General features: G+C 38.8%; 1 protein-coding gene across 2 annotated transcripts in view; it reads left to right on the top strand.

The window, feature by feature from the left end:
* The window catches only part of LOC146360919 (E3 ubiquitin-protein ligase Midline-1-like), an 87,228-nt gene extending 66,978 nt beyond the window's left edge, over positions 1 to 20,250 (top strand). For both annotated transcript variants that reach the window (XM_084920522.1, XM_084920523.1), the window contains exons 4-10: positions 2,897 to 3,004; positions 8,926 to 9,074; positions 9,755 to 9,882; positions 12,125 to 12,268; positions 16,581 to 16,742; positions 17,032 to 17,239; positions 17,856 to 20,250. In XM_084920522.1, the coding sequence (XP_084776648.1) occupies positions 2,897 to 3,004; positions 8,926 to 9,074; positions 9,755 to 9,882; positions 12,125 to 12,268; positions 16,581 to 16,742; positions 17,032 to 17,239; positions 17,856 to 18,204 (1,248 nt within the window). In that variant the 3' untranslated portion in view covers positions 18,205 to 20,250. The remainder of the gene's footprint in view (positions 1 to 2,896; positions 3,005 to 8,925; positions 9,075 to 9,754; positions 9,883 to 12,124; positions 12,269 to 16,580; positions 16,743 to 17,031; positions 17,240 to 17,855) is intronic.
* Positions 20,251 to 20,535: the final 285 nt, after the last annotated feature.

Consider the following 20,535-nt stretch of genomic DNA (forward strand, 5'->3'; position numbering starts at 1 on the left):
CTGCAAGATATCTCACTATTTTTGACTTTTCTGAGCCTGTCAAGTCCTTCTTTTGACCCATTTTGCCAAAGGAAAGGAAGTTGCCTAATAATTATGCACACCTGATATAGGGTGTTGATGTCATTAGACCACACCCCTTCTCATTACAGGGATGCACATCACCTAATATGCTTAATTGGTAGTAGGCTTTCGAGCCTATACAGCTTGGAGTAAGACAACATGCATGAAGAGGATGATGTGGACAAAATACTCATTTGCCTAATAATTCTGCACTCCCTGTAGATGTGTTATTCTCACATGGGCATGTTCAGACAGCACATAGACTAAGTTGAACAGAGAGGGCACAGAGGGCATACTGGCTAACATCCAGGATGTGTCAGACCTTTGCATTCTCAAATGTCTGTTGTGTAAATCCCGAAAAGGTTCAGGGCTAAAGTGCATCTGTGAAAAGAGCTTAAGATTACTTTTGTGTGTCTGTGCCATCTTATTGAGAGATAAGCATAGAGGGGTATATCACCTTAAATCCACAGTGACACCTTCAGATGTTACATTCTACAGTCACGCAATGTCCGAGAAAGCAAGTTAGAGCTTTCTGGTAAACTAAAGAGACAAAGTAATGCCAGAAAATTCTGAGGCTTTTGTTCCAACTTCATTTTAGGCTGTTTCAATCAGTTTTTGGAAGCCATTCCTAAAACATCAAAACATTAATCAGTGCCAGAAGTTAAATAAATGCGGCTAGAGATGAAAAGAGCTGCCTTCCAAGGAACAGATTAGCCTCAGCATGTGCTCTTTTGGTTTATATTAAGAAAGGCTTCAACCCAAAATACCTTATATCTGCATAAGTATACTAAGTGGTGTACAAAATGCCACTCAGAGATAACATATACAGTAAACTGTTAAAAATGTCAGGCTTCCCCAGAGCTGTCACAGTGATGTTGATGAAACCAATTAACAGTGTTGAAAAGACAGTTGCAGAGGCATTGCTATAGAGCAGAGCTTAGGCATTCAGCTCGGCATGTCTAACATAAGCACTGAGATGTAATCCAGGTGGAAAATTGTTTCTGTTGGCAAAATGATCCCAGAAAATCACATAAATGCTGTTTAGGAAGGGACGCTGAGGATATTGTGGAAGTCTACTCCAACCTCGTTTGGCTCTGTGGAGGAAAAGCAAATGAGCCCCTATGATGTCATTATTAAAACACCTGTCAGCATCGATGTGTGCTTGTAAGAGTGTATGTTTGCATGAATAACTGTGCAGTCTTTCTTCAGCTCGGTAACGCTCACAGCAGACTTCCCTTTCATTGCTCCCAGTGCTATCGCTCTGCTGCAGCAAGAAAACACTTTACAAGGTGCTGAAAGGGCCGCTAGGAAATGACCACAATGAGAAATTACACATTATGTTTGGACCTGCACTCTCATAATTGGACTTGAACAACTTTTATAGCCTGCTCAGACTATACAGGTTCCAACTGCAAAGTGAATCAATTGCCTCACAGAATGGACCCTCATGGCAGAACCACCTTGAAAGCGGTCAGCTGCACTTTTTCAAACACCTTCCAGCTAGACTAAATCATTTTTATTAAAGTTAACTGCCATCAGTGGGATTTGAGGCACACAGATGTTTCAGTCCACAGACTGAAATTAGGCTAATTATGCTCCTTTTATAATACTGCTGCTCACTTAGGATATTACTAGGCTCTACACTGGAATTCCATATTGTGAATTCCATAATATATACCTACAATGATTGTAGGTATATATGTCTGTATATGAAAAGAATAATTTGACTGTTTAGATGTAATCACCTTTATATTCCATTCCCCTTAAATGCTACACGACAGCATCTGTAAAAATAAAGTTGCTGCATATTTTTGTTTGTCATGAATAATAAGTAATCTTGACTAGTTAGCTTCTTTAGCACGTTAACTAGTCAAGAATAATAAGTATTCTTGACTAGTTAGCTTCTTTAGCAAGCTAACTAACCTAGGTTAGCTACAATAGATAGAACGCCTGTTTAGTAAAATTAGTGGAAGAGCATGGCATATTATTTGTCAGATAATTGCATTAAAAATGATTCAAAAGGCACCAACATCTCAAACACAGTTTGAAGATTTAGATCTTTGATTTAAATTAGCTGAACCGATGATTAGCAAAGAGCTAGCCATCCAGTTTGTAGCTAGCCAACCTGCCTCTGAAAGCTGCCACACTTCTAATAATGGATAACTAGTTATGAGTTAGGAAGTAGAGTTTTTATGAAGGGGAAAATAAGACCAAAAATACTTTAGTTTATCAGCCTGTGAACATGCTTATCTCTGCTGTGAATTGGGCATTTTGATATAGATATCTACATGTCTGTGACAGTTCACAAATGCCCTTTGTTGAATTTGAAAAGCAACTTCTGTTATTGAAGTTGCTTAGAGAGTCAGATTTTCCACAAGGTCTATTTGTACGTCGCTTCACGTTTTTATGTACTTGTTTAATATATAAAACAGCAAAAACATAAACCTACTGTACATTTCTTTCACATTCAGAATTCTCACACTCAGATAAAAAGGCAAATATATATACACTGTACCGTGTATAAGAGCTCATTTCATTACCCTTGCACAGCATATTGCTGAGAGTCATGTGTGCTTTCTTACAGACATAGTGCTTCCCGCTTACTTTCCTTATCATTCAGCCCTCTAGCCAGCAGGAGGCAAAATAGCTGAATATGCCCCATCTTCGTCAAGTGTTTGCTTCCAGACAGGAGGGCTGGCTGATGGATGAAAATAACACCCTGTCCCTCAGTGGACATGATGTGGAATCACTAAACATACATCCCTCTATATACCCCATCCACACCTTTCATCAGTCTCTTTGTTTGTCTAATACTCGCCGTGAATTGGTTTCTCAGGTGAACGCGTCCCGCCAGGAGGGCAAGCTCTTGGAGGAGTGTGACGTCCTGATTGACATTATTCAGCAGAGGAGGCAGATCATCGAGAACAAGATCAAAGAGGGGAAGGTGAGGTGAACGCTATGGGCAGAAATCTGTGCCATCAGAAACTGAATTTGAATAAGTTAAATTTGAATTTGAATTGCTCGGATTGAATCTGAATTGTAACTTGAATAAATGCTTTTAAAAACTGAATATGAATTAGCCTAATTTGAAATTCAATTTATTGGTTTGAAAATGATCATGACTAAACTGAAATTGAATTTTATAGTTTGAAAATGAATTCATTTGCTTTGAAACTGTATTTTATCCTTTAAAAATTTAGCTCTCGAATAATTTCAGATTCACTTATCACCATTCAGTTTCAGTTCTTAAATTCAATTTCAGTTCCAAAATTCAGTTTTTTGGGACTTACATCCGGTTCCGGTTCAAGAGTAATCGAGCTCAGATTAATAGAACTACGTTTTACTAGCGGACCGAAAGTGTTACTGATGGGAATCTACAACGTCTTGAGCTGAATTAAGACTTCAGAAGTCATTCGTCATGTCGAATGACCAGCGGATAAACTCTCAGGTTGGTAATAAATGTATTACATGTATAAGAACAAGCGTCATGTTAACAAATGATAGCCGTACAGTAACTTTTATGCTTATTGTAGCTGTTAGCTAAAAACGCTAATTTAGCGTAGTTTGCCCTGGATTCAGCTTTGACAAACAAATATGATCGACTGTTTCTAGTAGAATTCCAAAGTTGTCATCTTGTACCCTGTCAGAGCCCTGTATGCTTGCAGAGACCCCTACAGTAGGGAAACATGCAAAACGGTGTCCAAACCTTTGTATTTTATCTTTATTTATGTCTTACACAGCATCCCAACTCTTTAGCTAACTTAATAACTTTAGCTAAAGTGAATAGTTAGTCTAATTCATTAGTGCAGCATTACTGGATCACATCTGTTTGAAGTGATATAATATGATATACAACTATCACTGAAACAGCAAACTTTGTAAATAAACAAACAACACTTCTCATTCTCTAAACATTTGGCCACAGCTGTAGATTACACTGTCAGTGCTTGTTCACTCTTGACAATAATTACATTTCTAAATTTACTTTGTGCATTTACAGGTAAACAATATCTAATATTTTATCTAAATGACTGCTTTGTCTTTGAAAAGGTGAAGAGCCTGAGGCTGGTGACAGTTCAACTCCAAGTACACCCTTACGGTGGCTCACAAGACAAGGCTACATTCCTGTCCTGCCAGAAGAGAAGAGAAACTTCAGAGTCTTCATGCAGTTCAACCACACCTGTCATATTTCGTATGACAGGGGTCTCAAACTCCAGTCCTCGAGAGCTGGTGTCATGCAACTTTTCCATGTGTCCCTGGTGCAACACACCTGAATACAATTAGTAGGTCATTAGCAAGAGTATAGAACTTGACTGCATGCTGAGGTGGCAACCCCTAACCCTACTCAAGTAAATTTAAGTAAATGTATGTATTTGGAAACATATACTTCTAAAAATACTTTTATTGCACCATGTTCATTCACTCATGAGCTGCTGTAACATGAATCAAATGGCTGAATTGCCAACTCAGCATGCAGTCAAGTTCTATAGTCTTCCTAATGACCTACTAGGTGTGCTGCAACAGGGACATAGAAAAGTTGCAGGACAGCGGCCCTCGAGGACTGGAGTTTGAGACCCCTGCCGTATGGTGTTCATGCAGTTTTCTACCCCACAGCTACAGCATGTCTGACTGCCTGTTCAGCATATGCAAAAATATATGATGAGTTTAAGCATGTGATGACAAAGGCCTTCCATTATGGTGTTTGTCATCACATGTCACAGACATCTGGATGGTCATTTGGAATAAACAAAAAACTAAAAACTTGTTACTTCATCTTTTACCTTTATTATTATTATTATTGTTCTTATTTTACATTGTTAGGCATTAGGTTTATTTCTAGTAGTCCTTTCCAACTTCTTTCCCTCTTCCATGTTACTGTGTCAGCTTGTCAGCATCTATTTGGGGTTGGGAGTGGAACAGAAGGTAAGGAAATCCAAAGTGCCATTAAAACCAGGAGAGGTTCTTATATTTCAGAAGAAGGGATTAATTCAAAAGAAATGACCTCAATGCCATATTTTATTTAGGAACCCTAGAGAGCACTTTGCAAAATAACACATTCTTATAATTTCACCCTCAGATGAGCCCAGCTACGACTGTCAGGGAAGGTGATGTAGGTACAGAGCATGTGAGAGTGGTTAAGTTAATGACTCTTGTCTAGATGAAGGCACAAGAGGGATCAATGGCAAGGTGTAGAGATTCAGTATCTTCAGTCTTCAGTGGACACTCCATTTCTGGCACAAAACACCTGTAAAAGATGGTCGACTTAGGAGGTGACCCAACAACTTCAGCCTGTCAAACATAGTAATGGAGCAGTATGTTAAAAAAAAAAAACAAAAACTAATTAAGCATGCACTCAGTACCCTAAGAATTATTATGGTAGTTAAACACAGTGATAGTCACATATCATATCACTTCAAACAGAGGTGATCCAGTAACGCTGCACTAATAATTAATTAATAACTAATGAATTAGACTAACTATTCACTTTAGCTAAAGTTATTAAGTTAGCTAAAGAGTTGGGATGCTGTGTAAGACATAAATAAAGATAAAATACAAAGGTTTGGACACCGTTTTGCATGTTTCCCTACTGTAGGGGTCTCTGCAAGCATACAGGGCTCTGACAGGGTACAAGATGACAACTTTGGAATTCTACTAGAAACAGTCGATCATATTTGTTTGTCAAAGCTGAATCCAGGGCAAACTACGCTAAATTAGCGTTTTTAGCTAACAGCTACAATAAGCATAAAAGTTACTGTACGGCTATCATTTGTTAACATGACGCTTGTTCTTATACATGTAATACATTTATTACCAACCTGAGAGTTTATCCGCTGGTCATTCGACATGACGAATGACTTCTGAAGTCTTAATTCAGCTCAAGACGTTGTAGATTCCCATCAGTAACACTTTCGGTCCGCTAGTAAAACGTAGTTCTATTAATCTGAGCTCGATTACTCTTGAACCGGAACCGGATGTAAGTCCCAAAAAAACTGAATTTTGGAACTGAAATTGAATTTAAGAACTGAAACTGAATGGTGATAAGTGAATCTGAAATTATTCGAGAGCTAAATTTTTAAAGGATAAAATACAGTTTCAAAGCAAATGAATTCATTTTCAAACTATAAAATTCAATTTCAGTTTAGTCATGATCATTTTCAAACCAATAAATTGAATTTCAAATTAGGCTAATTCATATTCAGTTTTTAAAAGCATTTATTCAAGTTACAATTCAGATTCAATCCGAGCAATTCAAATTCAAATTTAACTTATTCAAATTCAGTTTCTGATGGCACAGATTTCTGCCCATAGAACGCTCAGAGGGGTGAGGACTGTGACACCATTTGTTTGCTATAAATGCTGTATTTATAACAAGCTTTCCCTACATATTCTCTCAATCTTTCTTACAACTTTCATTTAGTATTAAAATGCTGCTTCAGTCCATCTATCAATTGCTCAAGCACACATAATAATCCTCCGAGAGTGAACATTGTCTGCAGCTGTAATAACCTGTGAAACAAATGGATTCCCTCATTCATGCTGTGTGTTTAATATCTACACAGAACTACAATTTAGAGCTTGTGTTTTGCTAGAGTTGATTGACTTATAAGGCCAAGCTTTTATTAATCCCAATTTAAACTCTCTGACATCAATTTAAGATATCATCAGACCTCATTTTCTATTCAACACAATGCATCATCACAGTTGCTTGACCTGATCCTTACTCTTCCAACAGACGGCAAACCCTTCAACACATATTCAACAGAAGGGAAAAACAGACAGACTGCCCAAAAGCAGATCCCAGAGCATATGGGACGGCACTCTTTCTCGTACTCTAAACACAGATGATTTCTTTAAGCTCCGTCTAATGAGACTTGGAATGCACTAGGGATGGGTGTTTTTTTTTACCATGTAATCTAGGCTTTCAGCTGTTAGGATTTTGCAGCAAATAGAGAAATGGATACAGATGGATGGATCATTGTTTATAGACCAACAGAATTCTTACAAATTGATTTTGGGTGTTTGTGTTAGCTCATACTCAAAAACAACTCAACACTGTCTTTTCTGAGACAAAGTTTCTGTAGTAATAATGACTAGCAATTGAAGGAAATTTTCAGTGCCCTTAAGTCAGGATTACAGTATCTTGGGTTCTTTGCAAGCCAAGCTGCTGATGAAATGTCCTTTGACCTCAATGCAACCACTGACCTAAATCTGTCTCCTGAAATCTTTGCTGACAGGGAAAGAAAATGAAACCGAGGAGCAAACGAGGCCATCTAAAATCCCAGATTTGCATTTAGCAGAATCACTGACAGCTCTGAAAAAGTTAAGATTAGCTGGGGCATGAGAAGATTAGCTGATATTGAAAGAAAACATTTTGCCAAGCACCCTGTGTGCTCTTTATTTACTCTTCTTTTGTTAAGATTTTAAATCTATATGGAGCTTCTGAGGACTACTCCAGCCAAGAAAAAATGTTTTGGGTTTTTTTTTATATGCAACAATTTATTTTTGATGGTAGCTCTAGTAGTGCGGCAATAAGACCTATACACCCATATCTCCAACCACAGAAAACAAGAGACATGTTGTTATATTCGTTTGGTGGGTTGCAAAGCATCTTGCAGATGAGCAACAAGGTAGGTAGGGTAAAGTGACTCAAATAATGAACACGATTTCAGATTTCCCTACCAGAATGAATGCCCTTAAAATGATTCATATGAATAATTGAATTCATACATTTTTATTGGCATACACAAGATAAACCATGGACGTAGCTTCCAAGCTGGAAAAATTAAGTCAGCGCAGAAGTGTCTTAAACCAGCGGTCCCCAATCCCCCAGACCGGTACCAGTCCGTGAGTCGTTTGGTACCGGGCCGTGAGAGTTGAAGCTTGGGTGTGAAATTCATGGTTCTCAGCAATTTTAGCATAATTTTTTTTAATTGTTTTTATCGTTAACTCTGCTTCCCTGGGTCGTTTCCCGTGCGTTATGAATAAATCTTCTTTTTTTTGGTACCGGTACTGGTTTGATTTTGTTGTATTTATCTGCAACACCTTAAAGGCCGGTCTGTGAAAATATTGTAGGACATAAACCCATCCTTGGTACAAAAAAGGTTGGGGACTGCTGTCTTAAACCACCATTCTATTCGAAGGCCACGAGATAGCCAGTATCTGGTTGCAAAAAGCCTTTCTATAGTCGTTCTATAGAAGTCTATGGGAAAGCAAATGAGCCCCTATGACACCTATAAACGCTATCCTGCTAAGTTAATGGGTCAGTCACTAATTTTATGTCATACTGAATAAAATAAAAAGTCTATTTCAAAAGTCTTTTTTTCCCTTTTTCAAAATAGCGGATAAATGTGCTCAATGCCTAATGACTTTTCAATCTCGTTGTCAAGTCTGTTTCCTCGAGGCTTCAAAACAGAATTTAGGAAACCAACCAATTATGGGTAGCTATGTCCAAAACATTACCTTGAAGTGTCAGGTGCAAAAAGATTGTGGAAAAAGAGACAAGTAAAGTGAAAGCCATTAAACTAAATGTCCTGTGATTTTATTTATGGATGATGGGTATGTTCATGCCCTTTGTTAACCTTCTGTGATGTTAATACCAGTAGAAGAAAACATGCAGAATTTGATGACTACCTGCATTAGTCAACCATGGATTTGACCTTTTCATGTATGAGTGACTTCAAAATGTTAACATCCATCTTCTTGCGCCCATAAAACCCCATATTTCTGGGACGTTTCGTGCCATCAGCTCTGATTATGTTATCAGCCATAATGACTCAAAACACCTTAACTTGCATAACCACTGTTTCATCCATTCCGATTCCTCCTGATAGTCTTTTCTGTGACTTTCTCTTTCACACTTTCTAGGCACAGAGGCTTCGGAAGCTCGCCCAACAGATCTCCAACTGCAAGCAATGCATAGAGAGGTCCACAGCCCTCATAACACAGGCCGATCAAACGCTGAAAGAAACCGATCATGCTCGCTTTCTGCAGACAGCCAAGAGCATCAATGAGAGGTCAGACAGCCCACACACTGACCGCATGCCTTAATTATTCAGCTCAGCATGTTGAAATCTAGCTTAAGGGAGAGGTTAAAGACTGCAACCACACAAATGGTGAAAAACAGTTTGAAAACTTTGTGTACATAACTTCGCCAACAGCCAAAACAAGTAGAGTGGGATTTCATCTTCTATTTAGCATAATCTTATTCCGTTCCCTGCTTAAGCTCTCTGACTAATTGATTTGGCAATTGAGAACAAAACCTGCTCTCCAATATGTGCATCCTCAGGAGAAACAAAAGGGGTGATATAAAAAGAAATCATTATCCTTTAGTCCTTCATATAAAAGCAGTGTTTCAATCAGAATCTAATATGCACAGCTTCACTAATTAGGAAGATGATTTTCTTTAGATTGGGAGTTTGTGTTTTTATTTAGCAACTGTTGAGGTGTTAATTCTATATATGGATGTTATGTACAATGCTTTGCAAAATGCTAAAAATGCTTGTCACTGTATCGCTAACACTTGTGATGTTGACATGAGCGATGCTTTTTTTTTTTCAAGTCCAGTTAAAATCTATTTTGGGGTGGTCTACCCTTCAAAAACACCCCTAACACATACATATACAATTACAAAATAACTTAAACTGACTAGTTCATATGAAATGTGTATTACAAGTATCTAATGGTCCTGATATAGGGTTTCCATGGCTACTGCATCAACCCAAGTGCTGATCCCTGAGATACACCTGACTGACACCTTCGACACATTTGCCCTGGACTTTACTAGAGAGAAGAAGCTGTTGGAGAATCTGGATTACCTCACTGGTAAAAATCATAGCCTGACTGTGTTTGGGTGATGTGCTATGTTACCAACTAATGCTAACAAGCTTGGCAGGCATTCAATGTACTATACAGATCACTGCTAATTAGTGCCAAGTAGCATTCAAATAAAATGCTAGAACACTGGTTAGTAGACTATGGGCCAGCTTAACTAATGTGTTTCGTTAGTGTAGAGTGGGTATTGGAGGAAAAAAAAATGCTGTTGGTAAGTAAGTAAAATTTATTTCTATAGCGCTTTTTGCAGATAAAAATCACAAAGTGCTTTACAACAAAGAAAATGAAAAAAATGGAAATACAACAAATAACAATGTAAAACAGTAAAATACAACATAAAAGCAACAAATTAATTAAAAGCTTGCCTATATGAAAATGTCTTTAGCTGCTTTTTAAAAGAATCAATGGAGTCTATATAGCGTAAAACCAGTGGGAGAGAATTCCACAACCTTGGTGCCACTGCCTGAAAGGCCGGACCACCACGAGTTTTAAATCGAGTGCGTGGGGCCACCAACAGTCTCTGACCTGATGACCTTAGAGCTCGGTAAGAGGAATGCGGTTTCAGCAGGTCAGATATGTACTGGGGAGCTTGACCATGTAGGGCCCTAAAGGTTAAATTAAAATTTTAAGTATTTACAAAGAGAGGACAGTGACAGGGTGGCATGTAGAAAATGGGAATATCTGCCTATTCTATTTTGCCTATTCAACTAAATCTGACCCCAATAGCCTAGATACAATTCAGGTGGGTGACTCCAAAAGGGAGTAATTTGGCATTAAGACGCAAAGTGTCTTTTGTATCAGGCAGTAAAGATGTTTATTCTGCTGTAAAGTTCAGCCTTTTAACATGGAAGTCTTTGCATTTGAAGATAGCCTCAAGTGGCCATTTAAGGAACTGCAGGCTTTATTTTTACCCAGAAACCCAGAACTTTCTGCTTGGGAAACCTTTATGTTTAACCTCCATTTTTCAAATGGACGTCTGCTGATTAAGATTCAATTCAGTTCAATTCAATTTTATTTATACGGTGCTAAATCACAACAACAGAGGTGGAAGACAGGACAGATTATACTGACTAACCAGACAACTAATTTTCAAAATGTGTAGTGACAATCACTGAGAACTGCTGTTCATGTTCATCCTCATTATCATCATCTTTTGATGGCTTCTTTCTTTGAATCCATGACCTAATGTATAGTCTTAATCTATAGTGTAGCCCTTTGATTACACGATTCAGTTTCTCATGGACTGTGAAACTCAAATATTGCCTCCAATTAAGATTATATTCATGCTTTAATTTAGGATTTAAAAAAAATCGTTTGATGTCTCGGTTTTCTTCAAGCATTGCATTTGAACAGACCCCAGCCTATTAACTCTAAAATTAATTTTCAACATTAATTTCCGATGCCCTATTTGCAAGGCCCCATCAAAATGTCACTGCATGAATTATGGAGCTTGGTGGGGACAAAAACGAGGTAGTGTAGTGGGTTTTGAAGGTCTGTGAAAGTGGCTGGCTCGTATTTATTCTCTGTGATGCATGAGGGCTTCGCTGGAGGGCCTTTTCACTAAGTGAATCAGTCTGAATCACTCCACTATGTGCAGCCACTCATGACAGAAGGCTCGGGAGAGGGAGCGAGTGACAGACAGAGAAAGAGATAGGAAGTGGCTTTACAATCAATTTAAGCTGTGCCTTTGTATCTTTATTTCTTTACCTCGGTCCATTCTGTTTCTATCTCTTTCTACCGAGAGGCTTCATGCACTGAATACAAGAGTGATTCATTGTATTTATTTCTCTGTGGAACAAAAACAGTTATAACATAATGAAGTTTTCCAATGAATCAATGCATGAGTGGAAGAGAGCCAATCTAACATCTCTGGTTATGTAACGACTCGCATTTGTTACTCCTAAAAAGGGCTGTTACATTTACTGTTCCTGCTGTTAATGCGATCTGCTTTTTATCTGAATTGTTTATTATTTTGCTGCTGCCTTCCTTTTAATGCTCAGCCTACCACTCTATTAGAAAGAGCATCCTCAGTCCTATGTGTAATGAAGCTTGTAGACTCATAAATCGAAGCAAATGAACACGTACAAGGTTAATCAGGGCTACCGTTGTAACAGCTGACAACCTTTGAGTGTGTCATCACTTTGGAATATCGCTAATGTAATTTGTAACTTTATCCAAACACAATCTAAAATTAGGGCCTGAGACGATGATTTTTTTTCTTCAATCATTGCAGCTCCAAGTGCTCCGTGCATAAGGGAAGAACTGTGCACGGCGTCCTATGACACGATCACTGCCCACTGGACGTCAGATGATGAATTCACTGTGACGTCCTATGAGCTCCAGTATGCTATTTTCACCGGACAGTCCAACATTGCCAGTAAGTATGAAATGAATGCTGGAATCAGATAAGAACTAAATGGTTTTTCAAATCTTGAAAGCACAAGAATGAATAAATACATAAAGATATAACCCAGCTCAGATAACCAATCTACAAAGTTTATTTTAGTAGTTATTTTTAAGGTCCCAGCTACAATAAAGAAAATAAGAGGTTATGGGGGTGAATTCATTAGCATTAGCAAAATAAAAAAGAAAGTTGAAAGATGGTGAGTCGTTTGTAGGGAAAAGCTTTTTGAACTGCATAAAAAAAAACTTCCCAGGGGGAAGGAGAGAGGTTGAAGCGACCCATTGAGCGCCACATTCAGGGTCTTAAAGCACCTTAATGGCTTCCATTAAGTAATTAAGGTACAACTCCATTTCCTAAGTATCCAATTAATGTAATTTGTGGGGAAAAAAAGCAATCCTTTTAGCAGTACTAACTTGGTAAATGTGAATGCAAACAGATTGATGTAATTTCCATCTGTCACGCTGAATTGTGAATAAACATTCACATATCCTTTAAGAAGATCAAAACTTGTCTAAGAATCATGTTATGTTTGAATGCTGACACTTTTATGGTAGTTTAATTTTACTCATCATCACAGTAATCCAGTGACAGCTGTCTATATGCACGGGTGCACTACAGACATCAGGGATGACCGTGATGAGGGCCACGAGCTTTAATGGCTTGGTCAAGAACTAAAGTTATTATAAAAGTGTTGATAGACTTTTAACTTCTTTAGATTTTCTTCTCCTCTCCATGCACCTTGAAAGTAGACAAAGTAGTGCCAGAAAGCCCTATTCTGCCCCATACCAATGTCAATTGGGCCTTCTAAACGCATCCACCTTGAAACATCCAAAACCAAGCCCTAACCCTAATTCTAGACAAGTCATCTCACCTCATCCGAGGGCACATCGAGTCATTCCCAAACCAGCTGAAAGATATATCCTCTCCAGTGAGTTCTGGGTCTGCCCCAGGACCTCTTCCTGGCAGGACATACCTGAAACACCTCACCTAAGAGGCGTCCAGGAGGCATCCTCGTCAGACCTAAGATCAACTCTGTACATTTATGCTGCCCTACTGCTGGCCACTAGCTCCCCTTAGGCAGATGGGAGTTGAAGTGCTTTTCTAAGATAGCGTTGGAGTGGAAGTGGAAGCTCCTGAAGTGAAGCCTCTGGCCTTTATGCTACTATCACCCTGATGTTGTCACACATCAAATGACTGTAGCTTGTGAAGGATGAAAGAGGGATAAGATTTGACAATAGCAAATCCAGAATGCATGAAGAGCACTCAGTAAAAGATTAGACTTCACTGGAAACGCAGAGTTCTTACACTGAAACATGTGAAACATTTAGGTTTAAGTGGCATCGAAGGAGTGAGATGTGTCAGGAGGGATGACAGCTGGGAAACGAATCGGCATCCTTGACACACGTTAAGTGACACAATGTCTCGTAGAGCAACAACAGACAGGCAGTATATGCCGACATACTCACTCTTGCTCAAATACACACAAGCCCTAGACAATCATGAGCACACTCAAGTGAGCAACAACTACAAGGAAGAAAATGGTGTCAGGGCATCTGAAGGCGAGATCCCCTGCTCCCTTTCAATCAAACCGCCTTTTCTCTGTCTTTCATCTGTTCTTTTTGAAATCCTTTCTAACATTCAAACAGAATTACCTAACAGCAAAAGTACCTTTTTCCATTTCCTTTCTTGGTTCCCATGCTTTGTTTCCCTCCTTTTCACTCAGCTCCTGATACTTTTGGGTTACACCCTTCCTTTATTTTTTTCCTTCCCATCTATGTAAGGTTACACCTTTGCCATTGCCTTGTCATTACTTCACAGATTAAAGAGTATTTAAAAATGACAGCCATTAAACTCATTTGACACTTCATTTCTTCTCTTGCTTTCACATTTCTGTCTCTTTCCATTCAAGAAGACAGCGTGATTTTTCTCTCCTCTTGTTATCAGGTCTGGTAATGTCAGAGGTGTTGCTTTTGGCATTCAAGTCATGTGCAAGAAGTTTCCCCCTTGTGGAAATTGAGTTGTATCACTATGCAGGAAGTAGAAGTATTGTAATTTTATGGAATGGAACAGTGAAAACATTATCCTTCTAATTGTTCTGTACAGCCTTCTGAATCTAATTTCCAGTGGGAAATACATGACAAGATCATGCACAAACTGCTTTTTAGTCTTAGAGGTCTTTTAGCTTGTTGTAGTGTCAGTAGCTTCCTCAGTAGTTAAATAATAACTGCATGGTGGCATACACTAATATTGCCTTTAGTCTTTAGCATCATGGATTTAATAATTTTCAGGATTCAGGATTTTCAGTTAACTACATTCCATTGTTTCTTTTTCCTCCAAAGGAATTTAAATTGCATTCAAAAACAAAGTACACACAAATACATGTATAACATATTAGCCTAAACGGATAATTAATGAATTTAGGTGCCTGTCTACTTTCATTATGATTATTCATTTACTAAGCACATTATTGTCAATATAAATAATTCAGAATATTGAAAGTAGCTTTACTAGACCATATTATATTATTAACAGATCATACTTTTATGCTAAGCTAGCTTTTGTTAGCCTGACTTTAGATGCTTTTTCTTCCATAATCAGTGAATTATATATTACATAACAAACTATCATCTATAATCACCTTGACAAGATATGTTTTTGCGTTAGCTAAAGTTAGTCATCAAGGCTATCTCACTGTCTAGCTATCATTTCTGAAAGAATTAAGCTAGCATATGTGAGTTTACAATATACTGCGGAGCCCCACAAGGGACATTAGAGAAAAAAAAATGAAAATGAACTTTTGCGAGATCTCAAGTTACTTTTTCCCGCAAACCTTTGGTGAGATCTTCCAAAATAGGCTGCATCCCTTCGGAGGCCGCCAGCTTGAAGCTGACCGGGAGGTCCAGGCACGATGTACTGGGAGTGCGGTGTTCTCGCCAGCTCTAGTGGGCCTCGACCTCCTGGTCAGGTTTGAGCTGGTGGGTAAAAGGCGTTTCTGAAAACCTCGGAGCACTTTTGCAAGTGTTAAATGTCTTGATAAACCGAGCAGATATTTGAAGTTTACACAGCTACATTCTCGCCTGAAAATATCTTAAAAGCGTATTTTGTGACCCAGAAAGAGTAATAGCTGCCCCCATTGTTGGAAACTGGAATTGGCTGCGCCACATTATGAATTCTGGGATAGATTGGGCCACGAAGGATACACCCGACCCATCCATGAAATTCGGGGAAATGAAGGATGCATTTGGAGCAGCCTTCGAATTGGGACAGCCGTCTTCGCCTGGCTGTGACATAATCAGCCTTCAAATGCGGCCTCTGAAGGATGCGGCCTATTTTGCGTGATCTCGCAAAAGCTTTGCGAGATCTCACAAAAGTTCATCTTCATTTTTTTGTCCAATGTCCCTTGTAGGGCTCCATAATATACAGGTTAGTTTTAGGCCTGTGCTGCAAATTATCTTTACATAACTGCAGAAATTCTTCCATTTCATTTCGTAAATGAATATGACTCTTCATTTCCTCTCTTCCTTTAACATTTTAAAAGGTAAAACAAATATTTAAACGACTTTGTGTTCAGTGTCAGCGCACCCGATGATATTTTTGTTTGTTTAGAGGTCTTTGTTAGAATGTGGCATAACAGTTTATGTGACAGTGACATTAAAATCTGCATTGTGGGTGCTCATTATTTAAAAAACACACACACACACACCCAAAACACTGGTTTCCATCTATGGATGGATAACAACGAGCAGTGGCAACTTCCCGAGTAAATTAGCAGGCAAACAAAGACATGAAATGGAGGGAAAATGTACACCCACATATACACACATATGCCTTAGGAGGTTGTGCAGCAGCTCTGAAGTGCCATTAAATAAAAAGCACATACCAAAGACACACAAACACACATAGCAGAGGGAGCACAGTGCAGCTATGAAGTCAACGAGGTGTGAATAGTTTCCTCATGTGCCTTTTCACACCCTCTCACCTGTTTCCACTGGCATGGGGTTGCACACAACCAGTTATTTTGTTCACCGTCCTTTCACACAGCGATGCATTATTCTTCCAGGGAACTCTTAAGTAAATAGTTTTTCTGTTATTTGTGAGTTATTTTAAGGAGAAATGCCTGCAGTTATATGAATTCTTCAGCACTTCAGTTTCATTTTCATTCTAGACTTTGTCCTATAGAGTCGCATAATGCAAAAAATAAATACAATGAATTATAATTTAAGTGAATTAACTGTCTATTTACTAAATCTGACATGACTTTTTTGTTTTTTTCCTCCACTCTCAGGTCTCTGTAACTCCTTGGAAAGCTGGATGATTGTTCCCAACATCAAGCAGAACCACTACACAGTGCACGGTCTGCAGAGTGGCACCAAGTATATCTTTGTTGTGAAGGCTATTAACCAAGCGGGGAGCAGAAGCAGTGAACCAGGGACTTTAAAGACAAACAGTAAGATAGTAAAGACTGAAATAGTCCTGAGTCTTTTTTTTTCCTGTCTGTAAACACACAGCCCCTAATTAGTATTTATTTGGTGGACTGCTAAATATTTGCCATAGGTGGTAAGTAGGTCAAGGAGAGAAATTACATATGCTGGAAAAGTCTTCACTATAATCTCTTACTGGTAACTACATGGTCCTTATGGTCAAGTAAGAACTCAGGTATACTCTGTCTTTTCCTAGCAAATTATGGGAACCATTTGTAAATCAACTCTTCTATTTATCTCGTTTACTATGAACAGGCCAACCGTTCAAGCTTGATCCTAAATCTGCTCACAAGAAGCTGAAAGTGTCTCACGACAACCTGACAGTGGAGCGAGATGAAACCACATCCAAGAAAGGCCACAGCCAAGAGCGGTTCACCAGCCAGAGCAGCTACGGTGTAGTGGGAAATGTCTATATTGACAGTGGGCGTCACTACTGGGAAGCTCTCATTGGAGGGAGCACATGGTGAGAGCTACACATTTTAAGTAATAATTTATGGATTCTGTTTGAGGATAACATCTATCCATCTATGCATTTCTGTCCACTTATTCAAAGTTAGGTTGTGGGGCTAAGCAGACTTTTCCCCACCAACCCTCCTTCTTTCTCCTGAGGTATCCTCCTATGTCAGATGACAAATGTAATCCCTCTATTGTATTCTGGATCAGCCTTTGGGGTTCCTCCCAGCCGAGCATGACCAGAGAACCTCTAAAAGGAAAGCTCCATCCTATTTAGATGCTTGGACCACCTCAGTTTGTTGCTTTCTGCATAAAGGAGCAGCAGGTTCTTAGAGATGTCTGAGATCCTCAGCCTGTTGCAAAAGATGCGTGTAGACACACTACGCAGGTAGCTGTATCCGCAATCCCAACTTTTCAGTCATGGAAACAAATGAAGGATGGAACCTAGATTGATGTTGAAATTGAAAGCTTTGCCTCATTTCACAATTACTTCTGACAGTTCACCACTTCATCTGCTTATACCACCAAATTCAATTATGAACAGAATACTGAGATACTCAACTAAGCAAATACTGATGGTCTTTGGTTTCCAAATAATGATAATAGAAATTTTATCTCCTTCCAAGGTATGCTGTAGGCATAGCCTATAAGTCAGCCCCCAAGCACGAATGGATCGGCAAGAACTCAGCGTCTTGGGTGCTCTGCCGCTGCAACAACTCCTGGGTGGTTCGTCACAACAGCAAGGAGCTAGCGATCGAGCCATCACCCCACCTGCGACGCGTTGGGGTCCTGCTGGATTACGATTCCGGATACCTGAGCTTCTATGATGCTGTAGGCTCCCAGCACCTACACACATTTCATGTCTCTTTCATCCAACCCGTGTGTCCTGTGTTCAACGTGTGGAACAAGTGTCTAACCATTCTTACTGGTCTACCGATCCCTGACCATCTAGAGGGACTGGAACCCAACAACTGAAGGCTACACAGAGACAAAAATAAATCAACCCAAATTTAGTATCTTAAAGCTGCACTGGGCAAGAGATGTGAAAGTACTCATCTTTGGATAGAGAACAGAAGAGGGATCTATCCTCTTTAATTCAATCAGCTCTGCTCTATTTACCCAACATAAATTCTCCTCATATGCACTTTTGTACCCAGAGGCAATGACATCTCTATCAGAAGCTAGCAAGCACACTGTCCTAATAAAAAGCCAGACTTGCAAATGTCTGATTTATTCTTTACGAGCTGGCTTCCTTTGATACATGCCATAACACCCTGTTTGTCTTGGGCTAAATGTCTATGTGAGTATCACGGCAACTTCACTTTCTCAGACAGCAACAGAACTTGCTAGCATTTGTGCAAAGTTACCTAGTGCAGCTTTACTGTGCAAAAAAGACGTATTGCATGACGTGTTGCTTTGTCACAGCTTCTCAAACAGATTTTCTGTCTATTATTAAAATTTGCTCAATCAAATCTGACACTGGTTAATGTTGGGCTTGACTTTGAAAGGCTTTGTGATAACTCAGTCTAAATCAGTCTTAGCTCAAGACTGTGCTGGACTAGAAAAGTCTACTCTAAGGCACTTTGGGCTATGGTGAGCATATTTGTACCATGGTAACTAGGATACAAGCCACAATCAATTATTATTTTCCTCTCTACCTGCCTTTTTTAGATTATTTTCTTAGATATTGCATTTTGAAATTCCCTCAAACTGCACATACTGCACACATAAAAACAAAAAGTATACTTTCATCAGTCAGGGTTGTTGGAAAGAGCAGAATTACAGATGTATATTTTGTAAAGTAATTTCACCCCTCTTATCTTTTCCTTGCTCATTAAAAAGGAACCAAAGTAGCCATTGCTGTTCATATAAGTTTTACGCTACGAGAATAAATGGAGACTTATTTTTAAAATGTGACAGAGAAGAAAATAGCATTATGGTCAACATTAAATGCAGCGTTCCCTTAAATATAGACTTTGTCTTTGCACATTGTTCATACTTTATTCATGCTTTTTGCAGCTTAACATTCAAATGCATTCTGGTGCAATTAACATGTATTCATATTGGGAAAGTGTTGTGTTGGACTTATTGTGTTCAGTTTGTTTTTGGCAGTCATACAAGTCCTGCCATTATTATTTTATGTGGTACATAATATGTGAATTGTGTTACAGTTGTAGACACAGGTTATTATTGGAGATTAGGTGTGAAATGGACGTTTGGGTGTAATTTTTTTCTTTTCTTTTCTTCTTTTTTTAAACGTTCTGCTAATTGAGCATATGGATATTTAGTGGGACACATCTGTGCCACAGTACCGTTACACCAAAACCAGGGTGTTCTCATCTCTACATACTGCTTTACATGTTCTTTTTACACTTCAGGTCATCAAACCTATATTCAGACTGTCTATAAAAAGATACTTTATTAAGTCAACCACCCACGCACAGGGGGGCTGTCCTCAGACGTGTTGCACAATGACGATGTCAGTAGGGTAAACTCACCTCACTCAGTCACCGGGTCCTATTTGTTTTTTTTTGTTTTTCCTTAATTTCTCCAATTTAAACGGATAAAATTAGCCAACGTGAGTTTTAGCTGTTGATACGTAAATAGTCCAAATCTGTATAAGAAAACCTCCCAGAAGAAACACAATCGAGTACAGTATGTGCTCTGTAATTTAGGTTAGAGTCCACTGAATAATTGTTAAGCATTACAAAATTGTAAATGTAAAGATTTGGTTGTATATCTTGACGGACGTTGGTTCAAAACACAATACATAGGACAAATGAGCTTCAATTCTGTGTTTATTGGCGATAGATTGAACTCTGTGTTTCATTGTAAATGATGCAAATATTGTGTTTAATTTAATGTTTCCATTTGAACTTTGTATGAGGCCATGATGTTATCTGTTCAGTCTCTGTGGATATTTTTACGGGAAAATAATACAGTACGAAAGCTTGCGTCACTACTGTCTGAGCTAAGTCTGTACGAGAGTGAAAAATAAACATTGTTCCTTTTCACATTAAAGTGTGCTCTTTTGTTTTTCTTCAGTTAAGTAATATGGCGCCGGTGTGAGAATGTCAAGAGTCGATCTCATAAAATATCCAGGAGAAATGCCAGGAGCCATTTCTGGTGAAAAATAAAGATCGCATATTGAGAAAATTCAGGCGGTCCCAAATTCAATAAGTTTAGACTGTGACATTTTGGTTTTGAATAAAGTTACTGGTGCCCTTCGGGCAGGTGTTGCACTCGGTGCTGTAAGCAAGAATCAGTCATTTAAAGCTGCTGTAATCAATATTCTTACATCAGCAT

This window comes from Perissodus microlepis, chromosome 23, assembly GCF_051167445.1.
Source record: "Perissodus microlepis isolate ML-2025 ecotype Zambia chromosome 23, ASM5116744v1, whole genome shotgun sequence".
In the NCBI taxonomy this organism is placed as follows: Eukaryota; Metazoa; Chordata; class Actinopteri; order Cichliformes; family Cichlidae; genus Perissodus; species Perissodus microlepis.